This window comes from Elephantulus edwardii, unplaced genomic scaffold (genome assembly GCF_000299155.1).
Source record: "Elephantulus edwardii isolate Elephantulus edwardi_28Jun2011 unplaced genomic scaffold, EleEdw1.0 scaffold00052, whole genome shotgun sequence".
NCBI lineage: Eukaryota > Metazoa > Chordata > Mammalia > Macroscelidea > Macroscelididae > Elephantulus > Elephantulus edwardii.
In genome coordinates this window covers 4,164,125-4,180,411 of record NW_006399802.1, presented here as the reverse complement: position 1 = coordinate 4,180,411, position 16,287 = coordinate 4,164,125, and the positions used below count along the sequence as shown (strand labels likewise).

Below are 16,287 nucleotides of genomic sequence, written 5' to 3'. Positions count from 1 at the left end.
ATATGCCCAATGTAAGTGAGATGACGTTTCATCATCCTTGCCTCTACAGAGCACTCTGGTTGCACTTCCTCCAAAACCAACTTGTTTGTTCTTTTGGCAGTCCACGGGATATTCAATACTCTTTACCAACACCACAATTAGAAAACATTGATTCTTCTTCCATCTTGCTTATTCACTGTACAACTTTCAGATGCAGAGGAAGCAACTGAAAAGACCCAGGCTTGGCTCAGGCGTCCTTGCTCTTTAGAACTCTGGTGAGGTCCTTGACCACATACTTCTCTAATACAGCACAGCTATTGATTTCTTGGTTGCTGTTCCCAAGGATGTTGGTTGTGGATCCAAGGAAAAGTAAATCATCAACAACTTCAATATTTTTCTCCATCTGTCTTAATGTTATCTCTTGGCCCAGTGGTGAAGATTTTTGGTTTAGGGATGTTGAGATGTGTCCCATATTGAAGGCTATAGTCTTTGATCTACAGTAAGTGCTTCAAGTATTCTTTACTTTACACAAGTAATACTGCGTCATATGCATAATACAGGTTGTTGATGAGTCTTCCTTCAATCTTGATGCCACATTCCTCTTCATATAGCTCAGCTTCTCAAATTATTTGCTCAGCATAAAGACTGAATCGGTATAGAGAAAGGATACAACCCTGTCCCACACCTTGTCTGCAATTAAACCACATAGTGTTCCTTTGTTCTGTTCGGACAACTTCTTCTTGGTCTAGATAAAGGTTTTGCATGAGCATAATTAAGTGTTCTGGGATTCCCATTCTTCTTAATGTTAGCTATAATATGATTCACAAATGCCTTTCATGATTTGAATGCCTTTGTAGTATCAATAAAACACAAACAAACATCTTTCTGATATTCTGTGCTTTCGGCCAAGACTCTTCTGACATAGCAAATTATATTCCTTATGCATGGCCTCTTCTGAATCCCACTTGAATTTCTGGCAATTCTATGTTAATATACTGCTCTAAGCCATTTATAAATACTCTTTTTTAATTTCTTTATTTTTCATTTCAATGAACATCTACAGAGATTTTGGAATTCTATTCATTCATTGTTGCATCCCTCTCCCCGCCCCCTCCCCCACCCCCCCCTTATAAATACTCTTCAGCAAAGATTTGCTGGCATGTGATATTAATGATACTGTTCAATAATTTCCACATTCTGATGGATCATTTTGAGGGGGAAATGGCAATATGAGTTTCTTCTGGTCAGTTGGCCAGGTAGTGTTCTTCCATATTGGCAGAGACTGATGAGCACATCCAGGGTTGCATCTGTTCCCTGAAACACCTCGGTTGATATTCCATCAATCTTGTTTTGCCAATGCCTTCAGTGTAGCTTGTACTTCTTCCTTCAGTATTATTGGTTCTTGATCAGATGCTAATTCCTGAAATGGTTCAGTGTCAACTACTTCTTTTTGGTAAAGTGACTCTCTGCATTTCTTCCATCTTCTTTTGATGCTTTCTGTGATATTCAGTAGTTTACCCATAGAATATTCCATGGTTGCAACTGGAGGCTTTAATTTATTCTTCAGTTTTTCCAGCTTGAGCAATGCTAAGCATGTTCCACTCTTGTGGTGTTCTAACTCCAGCTACTTTCATATTTCCTTACAATACTTTGCTTTACCTTCTCGAGCTGCCCTTCGAAATCTTTTGTTCAGCTCTCTGACCTCAGCATTCCTTCCCATCGTCGTGACTTCTTTTCAGTCCAGTGCAAGTTTCAGAGTCTCTTCTGATAGCCATTTTTGTCTTTTCTTTCTTCCCTCTCTTTGTAATGACCTTCTTCTTTCTTCATGGATGATGTCTTTGCACAACTCATCCAGTGAAGTAAAATTATGCCATAGTAAAAAAAGTAAGGAAGACAAGTACAAGTACAAATAACTTAAGTATAATATTGCATTGTTGTTGTTAGATGCCATTGGGTTGACTATGACTCATAGTGAGTGGCCTCTAACAATGAATCTGAACTCTGTCTTATCCTGTGCCATTCTCACCATCTCTGATATACCTGAGACCTTTGTTACAGTCACTATGTCAATCCATCTCACTGAAGGTCGTCTCTTTAGAATGACCCTCCACCATTTCCAGTATGAAGTCTTTTTCCAAGGACTGGCCCCTTCTATATGTCCAAAGCATGTGGCACAAAGTGTCACCATCTTTGCCTCTAAGGAGCACCCTGGTTACACTTTCCACAAGATTTGTTTGTTCTTCTGGTAAATCATGGGATATTCAGTACTCTTTTCTAACACCATAACTCAAAGGTGTTCTTCTGTCATCTTTAGTCATTATGGAACTTTCAGATGCACAGCAAGTAACTGAAAAGACAAAACATTTCATTAGTGGATATAATAATCCCTTACATTGAACACAAATAAATACGTAATTTTGTTGCTAGAAAAATCTATTCGATAGATGGGTTGAAGAAAAACTCGAAATTTTAGTTATTTTCAAGTTAGTAACTTGCCCGCTTTAGAATATGTTGTATGGAGGAACATCCCTTGTTATCGTTTTTTAATTTTTTTTCCCCTTGTTATCTTTTAAAACAGACCATTTCTATCTGCTCAAATCCAATTCTCCAATTCATGGCAAACCCTAAGACAAATGTTTCTCACCCTGCAAAAATATAGTGGACAGTACACAGCAACGGCCACCAGGTGTCGCTTTCTACTAACCTCTTGCTTTCAATGTTTTATTTTCTTTTTCTGTGCCATTGGGTTGTGAAATACCGTAATGGTTTCCCAATGTGGACAGTGTTTGGTGGAGCTCGCATTTGTAAAACAGGTTTGGACGCAAGACTGTCATCCACTTCCTAAACCACATACCTCTGGAAACTCTATGAACTTGGAGAAACAGAGATAGAGAAAGGAATTAGGTCACTTGTTCACGGAGTCGCTGAATTGTGCTCGACTCGACGGCAACCAACAACAACATGGGTTTGCATACAAAATTTGTTTGCATTGTATTTCATTCATATACATTGTGCTTAACAAATTTCTCCATTCACACTGTAGTTCATAGGCTCATTTCCATGTATTGTGTTTTACAGAATGAATCACCAATGATCTCTGCCCACCATCACCCCATCTTTTCAGGTCCCCACTGGATCGTCCTTGATTCCTTCACCCTCTCCCTTCACCCATCCTCCAAGCTCTGCCACCCGGTGAAGAACAGACCGGAAGAGCACCAGGGAGCTCTGGTGGCATAGCTGGAAGGCAGCTGCTAGGCTAAGCAAGGGGTGGGGCCTTTCTGGCCTTTGGAATCCACTAGGATTCTGCTGGCGAAAGGCGGGCAATCTCTTCATGTGTGCTTTATAGCCTCTATAAAACTCCCTTGAGGGTCAACTGTTAGTTCCGATTCTGACCCTATGCTCTTGAGTGAGTGTGAGTGAATCAGAAGAGCAGCGATTAGGACAGCAATGAATGCATAGAAATCAGCAAGGGTTCCTATAATCCTATATATAATTACGTATTATTGTAGACATAGTGGTAAGAAACTGCACTGCAATCCTGAAGGTGAGCAGATGAAAACCCTCCAGAGGGTCGAGTATTGGTCGATTCTGAATCGATGGCACACAACAATGTGTGTGAGTTTGTGTATATATATATACACACACATTATAATGACATAGTTGTATTTTCCCCAATCTTCATTTCCTTTTCTCCAGAACGGCTGTAAACATGCTAACATTAGTGCAGCTGTTATTGTTGTTAAGTATTATTGAGTCCAGTACGAGTCACAGCAATCCCATAAACAATAGGTCTGAACTGTCCTATCCTACGCCATCCATATCCTCCCTGGCATATTTGAATCCACTGCAGCAGACACTGCCTCAATCCAGCTCACTGAGGGTCTTCCTCTAATTCGCTGACCTTCCACCCTTCAAAACATGGTGTCCTTTTTTTCAAGAACTAGCCTCCCCTAACATGCCCAAAATATGTGACATGAAGCTTCACCAACCTTGCCTCCAAGGAACATTCTGGCTGCACCTTCTCCCACACATGTATGTTTGTTCTCTCGGCAGTCCATGGGGTATTCAGCATTCTTCTCTAACATCATATCTCAAATGTGATGCAGCTGTAGGATAATAAAAATCCCACTGCCTTCGAGTCAAATCCAACTCGTAACAACTGTAAGGGATGGAGCAGCACTGCCTTATGGGGGAGTGTTGTTGTTGTTTGTTGTTGCTATGTACCGTCAAGTTGCTTGCGACTCATAGCGACCCTATGTACGACAGCCCTAAACTCTGCTCTGTCCTGCGCCAATCGCACCGTCTCCGATACACCCATCCCGATTACCCCAGTTACTGAATCAATCCACCTCATAGGGGGCCTGTGCTGTCCCTCCACCCTACCAAGCATGATGTCCCTCTCCAAGGACCTGTCCCTCCTTGCAACATGTCCAAAGTATGTTAGACAGAGCCTTAGAATCCTTGCCTCCAAGGAGCCGCCTGGTTTGACCCTTTCCAGGATGAATCTGTTTGTTTTCCTAGCCGTCCATGGTATTCTCAATACTCTTCTCCAGCACCACAGCTCAAAGGCATCAATTCTCCTTCTATCCTCCTTGGTCATTGTCCAACTCTCTGATGCATAACAAGTGATAGCAAAGACCATGGCCTGTATCAGACGCACCTTAGACTCCAAAGAGACACCACTGCTCTTCAGTACTTTGGAGAGGTCCCTAACCGCAGACTTTCCCATGGCAATACTTCTTCTAATTTCCTGCCTACTGGTGCCGAGAGTGTTGACTGTGGAGCCAAGCAAACTGAAACTGTGAACAATCTCAATCTCTTCACCATCCATCCTGATGCTGCCAATTGGTCCAGTAGTGAGAATCTTTGTCTTCTTGACATTGAGCCTCAATCCATATTGGAGGCTGTAGTCCTTGACCCTCTGCAGCAAGCACTTCAGGTCCTCCTCAGTTTCAGCAAACAGGGTTGTATCATCTGCATATCGCAGATTGTTGCTAGATCTTCCACCAATCTTGACCCCACATTAGAGGCTGTAAATATTTATGGAAGAATGCAGACACATCTATGTCCCTAGGTTCAGCTGTTACAGCAACTGAAACAACAGAAGAAAGTGTATCAGAGATGACAAGCAAGGCAGAGGATAGAGCAGAGTACAGATCCATTGATCCCAGGGTCACTAAGGGACAGGCAACTTGATGGTACATAACAATACCAAAGCCCTTTTAATTAGCAGTCAAGCACTTTCACCACTGTGCAGCCAAGGATGCCAGCAGCTGTAGAATACCAGCCAAAACAAGTCCATCATTATCTTTTGAATTTCACAATGGTGAGATAGCATTGCTCGTATTTTTACAGATAAGGAAACCAAAGCCCACAAAAATAATCCACAAGCAAAAATGCCAGTGGGCAGACATCCTGTTACCCAAAACCCTAGCTGGGGCTTGTTGACCTGGTCCCTACAAACACCCCTCAGTGTTGTTGTCAGGTGCCACGGAGCAGAATCTGACTCAGCAACCCTATCTACCTACAACAGACAGAAACCTTGACCAATCCTGCACCATTCTCACAATCTACACTGCGGTTAAGGCAAGGTTATAATCACTGTCTCAACCCATCTCCTTGAGAGTGTTCCTCTCTTTCACTGGCTCACCATCTTTCCAAGCTTTTCCAAGTCTTCACCCGAAAACCCTCCTAACAACATGTCGAAAGCAGGTGAGACAAACTCTCAGAATCTTTGCTTTTAAGGAGACTGAGTACACGTCTTCCATGACAGATCTGCTTCTTCTTAGGGGTTGACTATTTTCCTCCGTTTGGAAATGTATTTTAAAGAACTTTATTTATTGCTGTTATAAAACATAAGCCTCCAATGGAAGACCCTCAATGAGATAGACACAGTGGCTGTAACAAATGGGTCTGACACAGCTGATTGTAAGGATGCGAAAAAATCAAGTAAAGAAATATTTATTTAGAATGACATCATGAGTAATCAATCAAGAGATCTCATCTGAATATTGTTAAGTGTCATCAAATCAGCTCTGACTTGGAGACTCCATTGTACAGCAGAACAAAATCGTTTTATTCCATGCCAACCTCACCCTCTCTGCTGTGCTTAAATCCACTGTTGTAATCACTGCAAAGACCACAAGTGGACCAACAAATAACATCATGATTAACAGAAAAGACTGACATTGTCAATGATTCCATTTTACTTGGATCCACAACCAACCCCCACTGAAGCTGCAGTCAAGAAATCAAATGACCTGTTGAGGTAAGGTGAAATGACCTATCGAAGTAAGGTGAATCTGCTGACTAGGACCTCTTTAGCAAGCTAAAAGGCAAATAGACCCTTGCGTGTTTGGGAATATGCTTTACTCAGATCATAGCATTTCTCAGATGTTCCATATGCACGTGATAGCTGGACAATGAAGACCAAATAATTGATGCTTTAGAATTGTTCAGTGCTAACACGAATGACAAAAAGAACAAATCTGTCTTGTAAAAAGTACAGCTAGCGCGTGCATGAGACTTTGTCTCACGCCCTTGGTCCATGTTATCAGGAGGGTTCGATTTCTAGAAAGGACAGCTCTTCTGGAATTTTGGAGAAATGCTTCCTTTTTTTTTTCTATAATTATATTTTATTAATTTTCATAAACATTTACAGAGATTTTGGGCTTCCACTCATTCATTGTTGCACTATTCTCTCTACCCTCCTCCCAGTTTGTTCTTGTCCAAATGCCACAGTGCTTGTCAAAGCCAGTTCTGATTAATCTTCTTTGTCAGTGTATCCTTTGCCATTCCCTATCACTCCTCCCTGAGAGAGACTTCACCCTGAGTCATAAGGAAAAGGGGACGGCGTATTCTCTTAGCTACTTCCTGCTGAAAAGGGACGCTGTGGGTTTCAGGGTGAAGATCTTCTCTCACTACTCTAAAGGGCCCCTTTGGCAGTAGGAAACACATAGACTACTATGGAGATTGATTTTGGAATTCAGATGCACTCTTATTGATTGTGCTTGGCCGTACATGTTCATATCCTTGAAGATGTATCATGGGGGTGTTGCAACCTAGAAGACACAAATTTGACTAACAAGTTATAAGTACATGAGTCCAAAAATTATGGAAAAGTAAAAGAAAAGATTCTTTCATTGTTTTACAAACCCTCCCCCAGGTCCCCTCCACCATGCAGCCCTCGCTCTAGTCTCCTGTGATGACAGAAATACCCAGTTACATCTCTCTTTTAGACGGTTCTCTCCCTCCTCTGCTTCAGTGCAGTATACATTATTGAACCCATCTTACTCAGTGTCTCCCTAACCCCAAGGACAGTCCCATTCTACAACAGTGGCATCATGTAATATTTGTCCTTTTGTGACTGGGATATTTCACTCAGCATAATGTTCTCCAGAGTCAACCATTTTGAATAATATTGCATGAGTTCCTTGTTTTTTAATGCAGCATAGTATTCCATTGTGCGAATATACCACAGCTTCTCTAGCCATTCGTTTGTTGATGGGCACTTTGGTTGTTTCCAACTCCTTGCTATTGTGAACAAAGCTGCAATAAACATGGGTGTGCATATATCTGCTTGGATGTCAGCTATGGTCTCTTCAGGGTATATTCCCAGTAGTGGAATTGCTGGGTCAAATGGTATCTCTATTTGCAACTTTTTGAGAAAGCGCCATACTGCTTTCCACAGGGGTTGCACCATTTTACACTCCCACCAACAGTGAATCAGGGTTCCAGTGAGAAATGCTTCCTGGTGGCAACCTTCAACTACAATCCTGGGAGCTCCTACAAAGTTGCTAAAGTTTTAAGAGGTGGGATTCGGCAAACAACTGTGAGACTTAGACCCCTAGAAACGTATCCCCCCCTTCCTAAAATTCACACAATTTACAGAACCAAACCACACCCATGCGTGACACTAGATTCCCGGAATGCACGCGAGTGGTTGCTTTTCTTCGCAGAGCTCAGCGATCAGAGCCTGGCTGCCCAATGCAACATGACCAGAGAGGGGAAGCATAAAAAAGGCTCCCGAGGTCCTTCAAGGGGACTGAAAGGCAGACCAAGGAGAGCAAAGGACAGAAGGAGGCAGTTAGTATAAGGAAAATACTATTGAATCAGCCCCGCGCGCACGCCCGGAAGTGGAACCTTCTCGGCCAATGGCTGCATGATGCGCCGTCTGACGGTGGCTCACACGGGCCCTAAGAGGAAATGGCGAAAGACCCAAGAGACGCGAGAAGGCACCATCTGCAGAGAAGGAACACGTGCACGTTATCGAGGCGGTGTTGTTAGGGATAATGTACTCTCACCGCATCTCTACTTCCATTAGCCTAGCTGTGTATCGCCACGCCTCGGGTCTCAGGCGCCACTTCCGTACCACGACTGCCCATAGTAAAGATGGCGGCGAGGCGTGCCTAGAAAACAGGAAGTGGGCGGGCTTGGCGGGATCCTTCAAAGGCGCGGTCAGGGGGCGTGTCCTGACTGCACTCCCGTCTGACAGTCAGGAGGGCGGGAGCCGGTAACTTACAACCCCAACTCTGGTCAGCAGTCTCCGCCGCTGGGGCGGGTCGCTTCTCTCAGCCACCCCCCTAGAGGCGGGCCCACCACTGTCTCCACCCGTGCCCAGGTAGCTCCCTTGCGAAAGTGCCGGCTGAGACTTGCTGGGGCGGCGGAGCCCTTGCCGACTTTCTGGGGTTGCGGGGAAGTGGCGATGGAGGGCTCTGGGGAGACCCCGCTGGAGTCCAGTGCCTCCATTCCCGGGCCCGAAGAGCCTGCTAGAGTCCCCGAGGTGCCGCTCCCCGAGGTGCCAGAGGGCTGCACCCGATCCCCGGAGGCCACCACGAAGAAACTCTGTGGCTATTTGAGTAAGTTTGGCGGCAAAGGACCCATCCGGGGCTGGAAATCCCGATGGTTCTTCTACGACGAGAGGAAATGCCACCTGTACTATTCGCGGACCGCGCAGGATGCCAACCCCTTGGACAGTATCGATCTCTCCAGTGCTGTCTTCGACTGCAAGACCGACGCCGAAGAGGGGACTTTTGAAATCAAGACTCCCACCCGAGTTATTACTCTCAAGGTAAACGGAAGGGCCCTTTCCTTTTCCGCCAGAGTTGATTTCCAGGGCACGCTGGACAGGGGTGACCGGTCATGGTAAATTAACTCCTGCAGCGGTCACTGAGGTGTGTGCCCAGACTATTTGTTCCCTAAGCTCGTTAATACATTTTTCTCATTTGAAGGAGTCCTAGTGGCGTAGTCCTTAGGGAGTTGCCCTGCTAACTCGAGGATGCAGGTTCGAATCTACCGTCAGCTCCACGGGGCCAAGAAGGACACTCTTCTCCCATTGTGATTTACAGCCTCGCAAACCCAATGCAAAGACGCTTTGTGTCACAACCTACCCAAAGGTAGGGCGTTCTTACTGGATTCTCACAACACATCAGTATAGTAGGCAAAACAGTAGAGATGAACCCATTTTACAGATCAAGCAATTGAGTCTTAAAGAGCTCACGTGCCTGGAGAGTGGTGCAGACAACACGTGGAACCTGTAATTTTTGGCTCTAGTAATCTTGGAACTTGGTGCTATGTGAAACCTTTTATTTGGGGGTCTACCTAACAGTGCCTGCCTGCCTACCCACCTAACCAACTTGTTAACTGAAATATAGTCAAACTTTGTAGTCATCTGACCAGGCCAGGGTTGTGACTTTTATTTATTTTTTTTTCTTGACATTTTGCCCAGAGGGAGGTAATGCTGAGAAATGCCAGCAGGGAAGATAAACGCTTAGGTTTCACTGATCAACCCAGATTTTTCATCATTGCATGTCCAAACTAGTCCTCCTGTCAATAAAGAAGAGCAGATTTTGTTTTATCATCATGTTTGAATGAGAAAGATTAAAGCAAAGGAAAGACCAAGTGCTTTAAAATAGCAGGCTGGATCAACGTTCCTACTTGCTGTTTTACTAGCTGGTACCCTGCTTTACTAGTATTACCCTGGGCAAATTGCTTAACCTCTCAGAATCTAGGTCTCTTGTGAGATTTAAAGCAGGACATATATGCATCCTCACATTATAGGTCCTTGTCCAACACCTAGCATATAGCTTGGCATCTGGTGGTGCTCTGTAAATGTCGGTTGAGTGAACACATATGCATTCTCAGGGGAGTGGAACCAAAATCATGTGACCTTGTCAGGAGGAGTTGCAACAACTTAGTTGGAAAGACACATCTTGGCTAAGATTTCCTTTGAGCATCATTGAAAAATATGGTTAGGAGACACCCCTTCCATTTCACTCCATCACCCCTTCACAATCACATCCATATGACTTGGCACCTCTTGAAACTCCTGGATGTAGCCCACAGGTATAATTCCGTGGTATAATTATTGACTGGATCGGGCTGATGACCCATATAGGGGCCTCAGTTAATACAATGAAACCAGAAAGTCCAGGCCTGGGAAGACATTTTAGAAATCATGTGACCACAGTCCCCTCCCACAGGTTGAGCGCTGTGTAGAGTCTCCAGCACCTGGCTTTTCACATCCTGTTGATCTGTATGTGTATCCAGCCTTGATCTTAGCATTGGAATCTGGAAAGATCAGACTTGATATTCTAATAGCTTTCAATCTCTACTGAGAAAAGCTGGTATGGAGACTGGTACATGCTAACATGTTAGCCATATGACACACAAAAAAAGTGATAGCAGAGGATGTGATAATTCCACTGAATAGGAGGGGCTGTCCAGGAAGGGCATCATGGAGAAAAGGCAGACTCCTGAGGCTTAATAGAGAAAATAGATCCTTCCCAAAGACAAGAAGGAAAGTAATATTCTAGACTGAGAGAGCCTCCATGAGTAAAGATAAGAAAACACAACACAGACCCGAGTCCAGGCAAATCACAGGAACCTGGAGGGCAGAGAAGGTCAAAAGATAAACTTAGAAAGCAGAGACCAAGCATGGGACATTTGTGAATTAGGTGGAGGAGCTTGAACATTATCCACTGGGATGAGTGAATGAATGAATGAATAAAGGAACATTAGGAATAAATAAAGGGACATCAGATTTATGTCTAACCCTCAGTGGACTCCAGGCACCAAGTATCTTGGGTTACCACAGCATCCCCAGTGCCTAGCTAGTCCTTGACACATAGTAAGTGCTTGATGTACAGTTATCAAATTTGTAAAATGGGATGTTTGAGCTTGAGCTGGAACTTGTTATAATGAAGGCCATGGTAAAGCTGTAAGAGGTACTGAAGGTCTCTCAGGGAAGGAGTTGAAAGAAAAAGCTGTTGGGCTTCATTTTTTTTAGCTTATTTGCGATCTCTGCGATAAGCCAAGGCCTCTTTAATGGAGTCCTCTGGTCGTGGGCATATCTCATGGGCCTCTTGAAAGATAGAGCTTGTCTTGGTTGGTAAACTCAGCAGCTAGTCTCATGTGAGTGAGACCATGCTGGTCTTGATCTGTGAGTGGCTCTGTGAGGCTCACTGTCCCCTTCACACAAGCTGCCCATCTTCTGTGTCCTACTATTACTAACTACATGTTTTCTTTTTTTAAAAAAATTATTTTTTTTATGTGTGTACCATCAAATTGGATCTGACTGGTACAGAAGGAGATTGTCCCTCCTTCTTCAACAGAGCATCTGGTGGATTTGAACTGCGCACCTCTGGGATTGCAGTGCAGCTTCTTGCCACTAGGCCACCAGAGTTTGCCCATCATGTCTTCTTATAGCGATAAGTCTCCAGCAAAGCCCTAGTCTAGAAGTTCTGGCCCCAGCTCACCTGCATCAGGGACATCAGAGCCTTTGTTTCTCCATGTGTAAAAGGACTGATCATCCCTTCTGGAGGATCCAGAGAGGTCCTGGATATGGAATTAGGTGTTGGACCTTCCAAGGCTAATGAGTACAACTTTGCTTAGAGGACTGAGACTCCTGATGGATGCCGTTTTTATTATCAAGGTGTTCATTAGCCCTCCCACGTGCATAGTTTTCAGTCCCCATTCATATCATGGCTTCAGTGCCTCCGCTTAGAGATGTTGCAAGAAGGAAGTAGTGTTAGCCCTAGGGTTTCATCCAGGTCAGAATTCTAAAACCATTTCCCCTCTCACCGGAGCTCAAATGGTGTAGTATGTGTCAGGCTAACTGACTCAGGGAGAAATGAGGAATCACCAGTAAAGGTTTACAGCCTCAGAAATCCAGTGAAGGGTCTCACTGAGCTGGAGCTGATTTGATGGCAGTGTGTGTGTGTGTGTGTGTGTGTGTGTGTGTGTGTGTGTGTGTGTGTGTGTGTGTGTGTGTCTTTGTCTCCCTTCTCACAGCACCTCCCAATTCCTTTACCCTCGAGCATAAATGGAGCACCTACTATGTGTCAGAGAGTATGCTGGACCCTTTACTTCCTTTACCTTATTTCATCCTCATCAAGGTACTTCCTTTACCTTGTAACATCCTATCACTATCTTTCTCCCCCCATGGTAGGTTTTCAGAGGCTGTAAATCCCACAGGAGGAAACTGTCCACCCCTTACAACAGCTGGTGGATTCTGATGCCTGCCTCTGGGCTGGCGGTGCAACTCCTTACCCACTAGGCCCCCAGAATGCCCTCACCACAGTATAAAGTGGGTCCATTGTCACTATAGTACAGATGAAGAAACCGAGGCCCAGAGAAGTCAGAGAAATTTGGTGGGGACTCAAATCCTCAATTGTCACCAAGAAGCATATATTACAGATATGGGCATCAATTACCCACTACAGTGATTTTTTTGTTTTTGTTTTTGTTTCTCTGAGGAGAATTATCCAGTTTCCCATGACTTTCCCTGCCTTTCTGCCCAGTACCCAGAAAAGGCCCAGCAGTCCCAGAAGTGCCCTGCTTCCCCCGGCAAGGGCTTTGCCAACTAATCCTTGTGCTTCTCAGGCTGCCACCAAGCAAGTGATGCTGTACTGGCTGCAGCAGCTGCAGATGAAGCGCTGGGAGTTCTACAACAGCCCGCCTGCGCCTCCCGCTGCCCCTGCCGCCACCCTGGCTGGGAATGGGACTGCTCTGCGCCTCGAGCTAGGTATCCGCTGGCCTTGTCTCCTGCCCACACACCAGGGCTTTGCCTTAATGATGAGAGTGAGCAGGACAGACAGGCAGGAAGTGACCTGGGATTAGTTAGCCAACTGTATTGAAGACAAGAATGTGGGCCCTGAGCCAAGCCGTCTGGGTTCAAATTCTTATCCTCTGGGATTTTCTGCAAATTGATTAATCATTCTGATCTTCGCTTTCCTTCCCTGTAAAATGAGATTGATAAGTTATACTTCTTTCTTTTTGGAGTTCTTGGGGGCTTAAATAAATGACGGCACTTTAGGCTCAGCGTTGGGCTGCTTCCCAAAAGGATGAAACGAAGCAGCCATTGCAAGGGGAAGGGATGAGGCAGTGTCCTCATTGAAGACTGACAGCTTTGGAAACCCTTGTGGGCAGTTCATCTCTGCCCTGTAGCACTGCTGTGGGTTGGCACTGAGTCAATGGCAGTGGACTGTGCACATAAAGTGGTCACAGCAATGCTGGTACACTGCTGGAGCACGGCAAATGTTAGCTACTATATGACAACCGTTAAGGGAGGGTCTCAAGAAATCAAGCTTTTGAAGGGTTTCCATGGTTTCTAACACAGATACTTTTTCTACAGTAGAATCTTCCCTAGTCCATTGTGCTCTCTCTAAGGGACCTGTTTGACCTAAGTCTTAGAACATTCCAGCATGAAGGAACCTGAAGAGCATGTCCTCCTGCCTGCCATGCTATCCCCATATATGTGATTGACAGGTCTTACAATGGAGGTAGAACTCCCCTACACTTCACCCCCAAGCTGCCTTAACAAGACAAGTGAAGGCAGATCAGAGTTGCAGTGTCTAAAATACCTCCTCCTCGCTTGACAGGGAGGCTGAATGGGCTGGGGCAGGACTGCTTGCCCAGGACTTCCTGGGCCGCTGTACCTGAATATTTTTGTGTTAGAATCAGAGCTCATCTGCCCTTCACCTCTTTCCCTTCCCTGAGAAAATGGCTTCACTACTTACCTTATTGCTTCAGCAAGTGGGTGTCACCCTTGATCTTTGCTCCTTCCTGGCTACTCCAGCTCTCTGATCTGTGTGTCAGCTGCAGGCCCTCTTCGCTGTGAATCCTTGGTTCACACCTTGTCTTCTGGTTGTTGAAGTTCAGCCATCTCCTCTCTGGCATCCCAGCTTCCAGGCTTGCTGCCTCCAACCCATCGTTCTCATTGCAGCCCAAGTGAGCTTTCTAAAATGAAAAGCTGCCCCTGCCATTCCCCTACCTGGCTGCCCACTACCCCTACCCAAGTCCTCAGACCCATCGTTCTCACTGCAGCCCAAGTGAGCTTTCTAAAATGAAAAGCTGCCCCTGCCATTCCCCTACCTGGCTGCCCACTACCCCTACCCAAGTATCAAGCCCCAGCTCCACAGCACAGCCCTCAGGCCTCAGCCTTTCTGATCTCACTGCTGCTCCACTACCCACTCAGGCCTTATGCTCTGGCAGCACCAGGGGATTCTTGGTTTTTCTCTTCTTTCCCCAAGCTCCTCTTATTCTTTTTGGCCAAGCTCTTTTGTCACCTCCTTTTGGAAACTTTCTAGAACTTTGCCAGCTGAGCTGGACTCGGGTCTACACTTTGTGCCGATGTTGTATCTCTTCACACATGGGTCTGTCGCACAGCCTGCCATGCTGTGCGCTAATTACCAGCATCCTCTTTTACATCTGGCCACTAGCTCCTTATGCGAGAGGACCATGTCTTTGTTTCTTGTGTCTGTGTTCATTCATTTGTTGCTTGAATGTGGGAGTGAACACACTGGCTTTTTAATAAATCAGGGAAAGAATATAAAGCCCTTAGCTTAATGCCTAGCACATGGGGAGTGTCCAATAATAAGAACTAAGAGTTGATTTCAATCCGTAGTGACCCTATAGGACATGTATATGTATATGCATGTGGCACAGTGAGTGGTTAAAGCACGTAGTTACTAACCAAAAGGCCAGTAGTTCCAACCCAGCAGTCACTCTTTTGGGGAAAAGAAGATGTGGAGTCCATTTCTATAAGATTTACAGCCTAGGAAACCCTCTAGGAAGTTACATTCTGTCCTGTGCTGTCATTGTAAGTCAGAAGTGCCTCAAAACCCAGGTTTGGGTCTGAGCATTTGGTTTTTAATGTATATATGTTAATATACTATTACAATAACTTCCATTTTTATTAGTAATGACTACTGTAAATTTATTTGGGAACATTGTAAGTGTTGTCCTGGTGATAAGAAGCTGTGCTACAATCTCAAAAGCACATGATTCGAATCCACTAGCTGTTCTATGGGAAAGAGACAGGCAGTCTCCTCCCGTGCAATTTGCTGCCTCTGAAACTCTCTGGAGGGTCAGTTGTGGGTTGATTCCAATGACTGCACACAACATACTTACAAGAGTTTTCTCTAAGGCTAGGGTTTTTGTTTTGCTCTCCGCCACCACCTCTTCCCTATCTGCCAGGGAGCAACTTGACCACACAGAATTGCGGCCTGAGATGATGCAATTGCCAGGGTCTGTCTCCAACTAGAAGCAGCAGAAAACCCCGATGACACAGAATTGCTCCACAGCTTACACAGAAAGTTGAAGAACCAGCTACAAAAGTGGCTGCTGGTTCCCCGACCTCTTGCTGGGGTGAACCTTTTCCAAGTTCTTGATTTCTGTGCTTTTGGCTCCACACACCAGCTGGGTCTTCTTTTCTGAGCCACCTTGGGTGGGAAGAAGGTACTTTGACAAGAGTGCTCTGGTATGGGACTCAGAAAGTAGGAGCGCAGGCTCCTCCTTGATAAGCTTTTCCTAGTCCCGCAGTAAACCTTTGCCCTTCTGGACCCGGGGCCTGCTGGGAACCTTCTCCAGCCCCCTAGAAACACACTTCCGGGGTCTTGAGCAAGCAGGCAGGCCCTGGATTAGCTCAACCAGAGCCGACTGTGCTCCCTCCCAGTCTCCACCCTTCCTGGGAGGAAGCCGGGGGCTGCTCCTTAAGCTGTAAAAAACCTATGACCTATGTATGACTTTGAGTCACAGAGTCTCCAAATCATAAAAAATATCTGGTTACTGCCCTTGAGCAATCTCCAAGACGTTCTCTTTACGGTTGTTAAGCACTTAAACATGTATTCTACACCTAAACATCGATCTTCACAAGAATGAAGAAAGATCAGTGGGAAATATTCTTTATCATCATCATCATAATGACATGTTTGCAAAGTAGGGCACAAGTTTACAAAGGATTTTATAAATACTTATCCTCACAAAAATATCCATGCCAATTACAAACGCTGGTCTATCACTTTATCC

At 45.1% G+C, this 16,287-nt stretch overlaps 1 protein-coding gene across 1 annotated transcript in view; it reads left to right on the top strand.

Moving 5' to 3' along the window:
• Positions 1-8,683: 8,683 nt before the first annotated feature.
• The window catches only part of TBC1D2 (TBC1 domain family, member 2), a 61,105-nt gene continuing 53,501 nt past the window's right edge, over positions 8,684-16,287 (top strand). Inside the window, exons 1-2 of the mRNA XM_006886966.1 lie at positions 8,684-9,049; positions 12,862-13,003. Of these exons, the coding sequence (XP_006887028.1) occupies positions 8,684-9,049; positions 12,862-13,003 (508 nt within the window). The remainder of the gene's footprint in view (positions 9,050-12,861; positions 13,004-16,287) is intronic.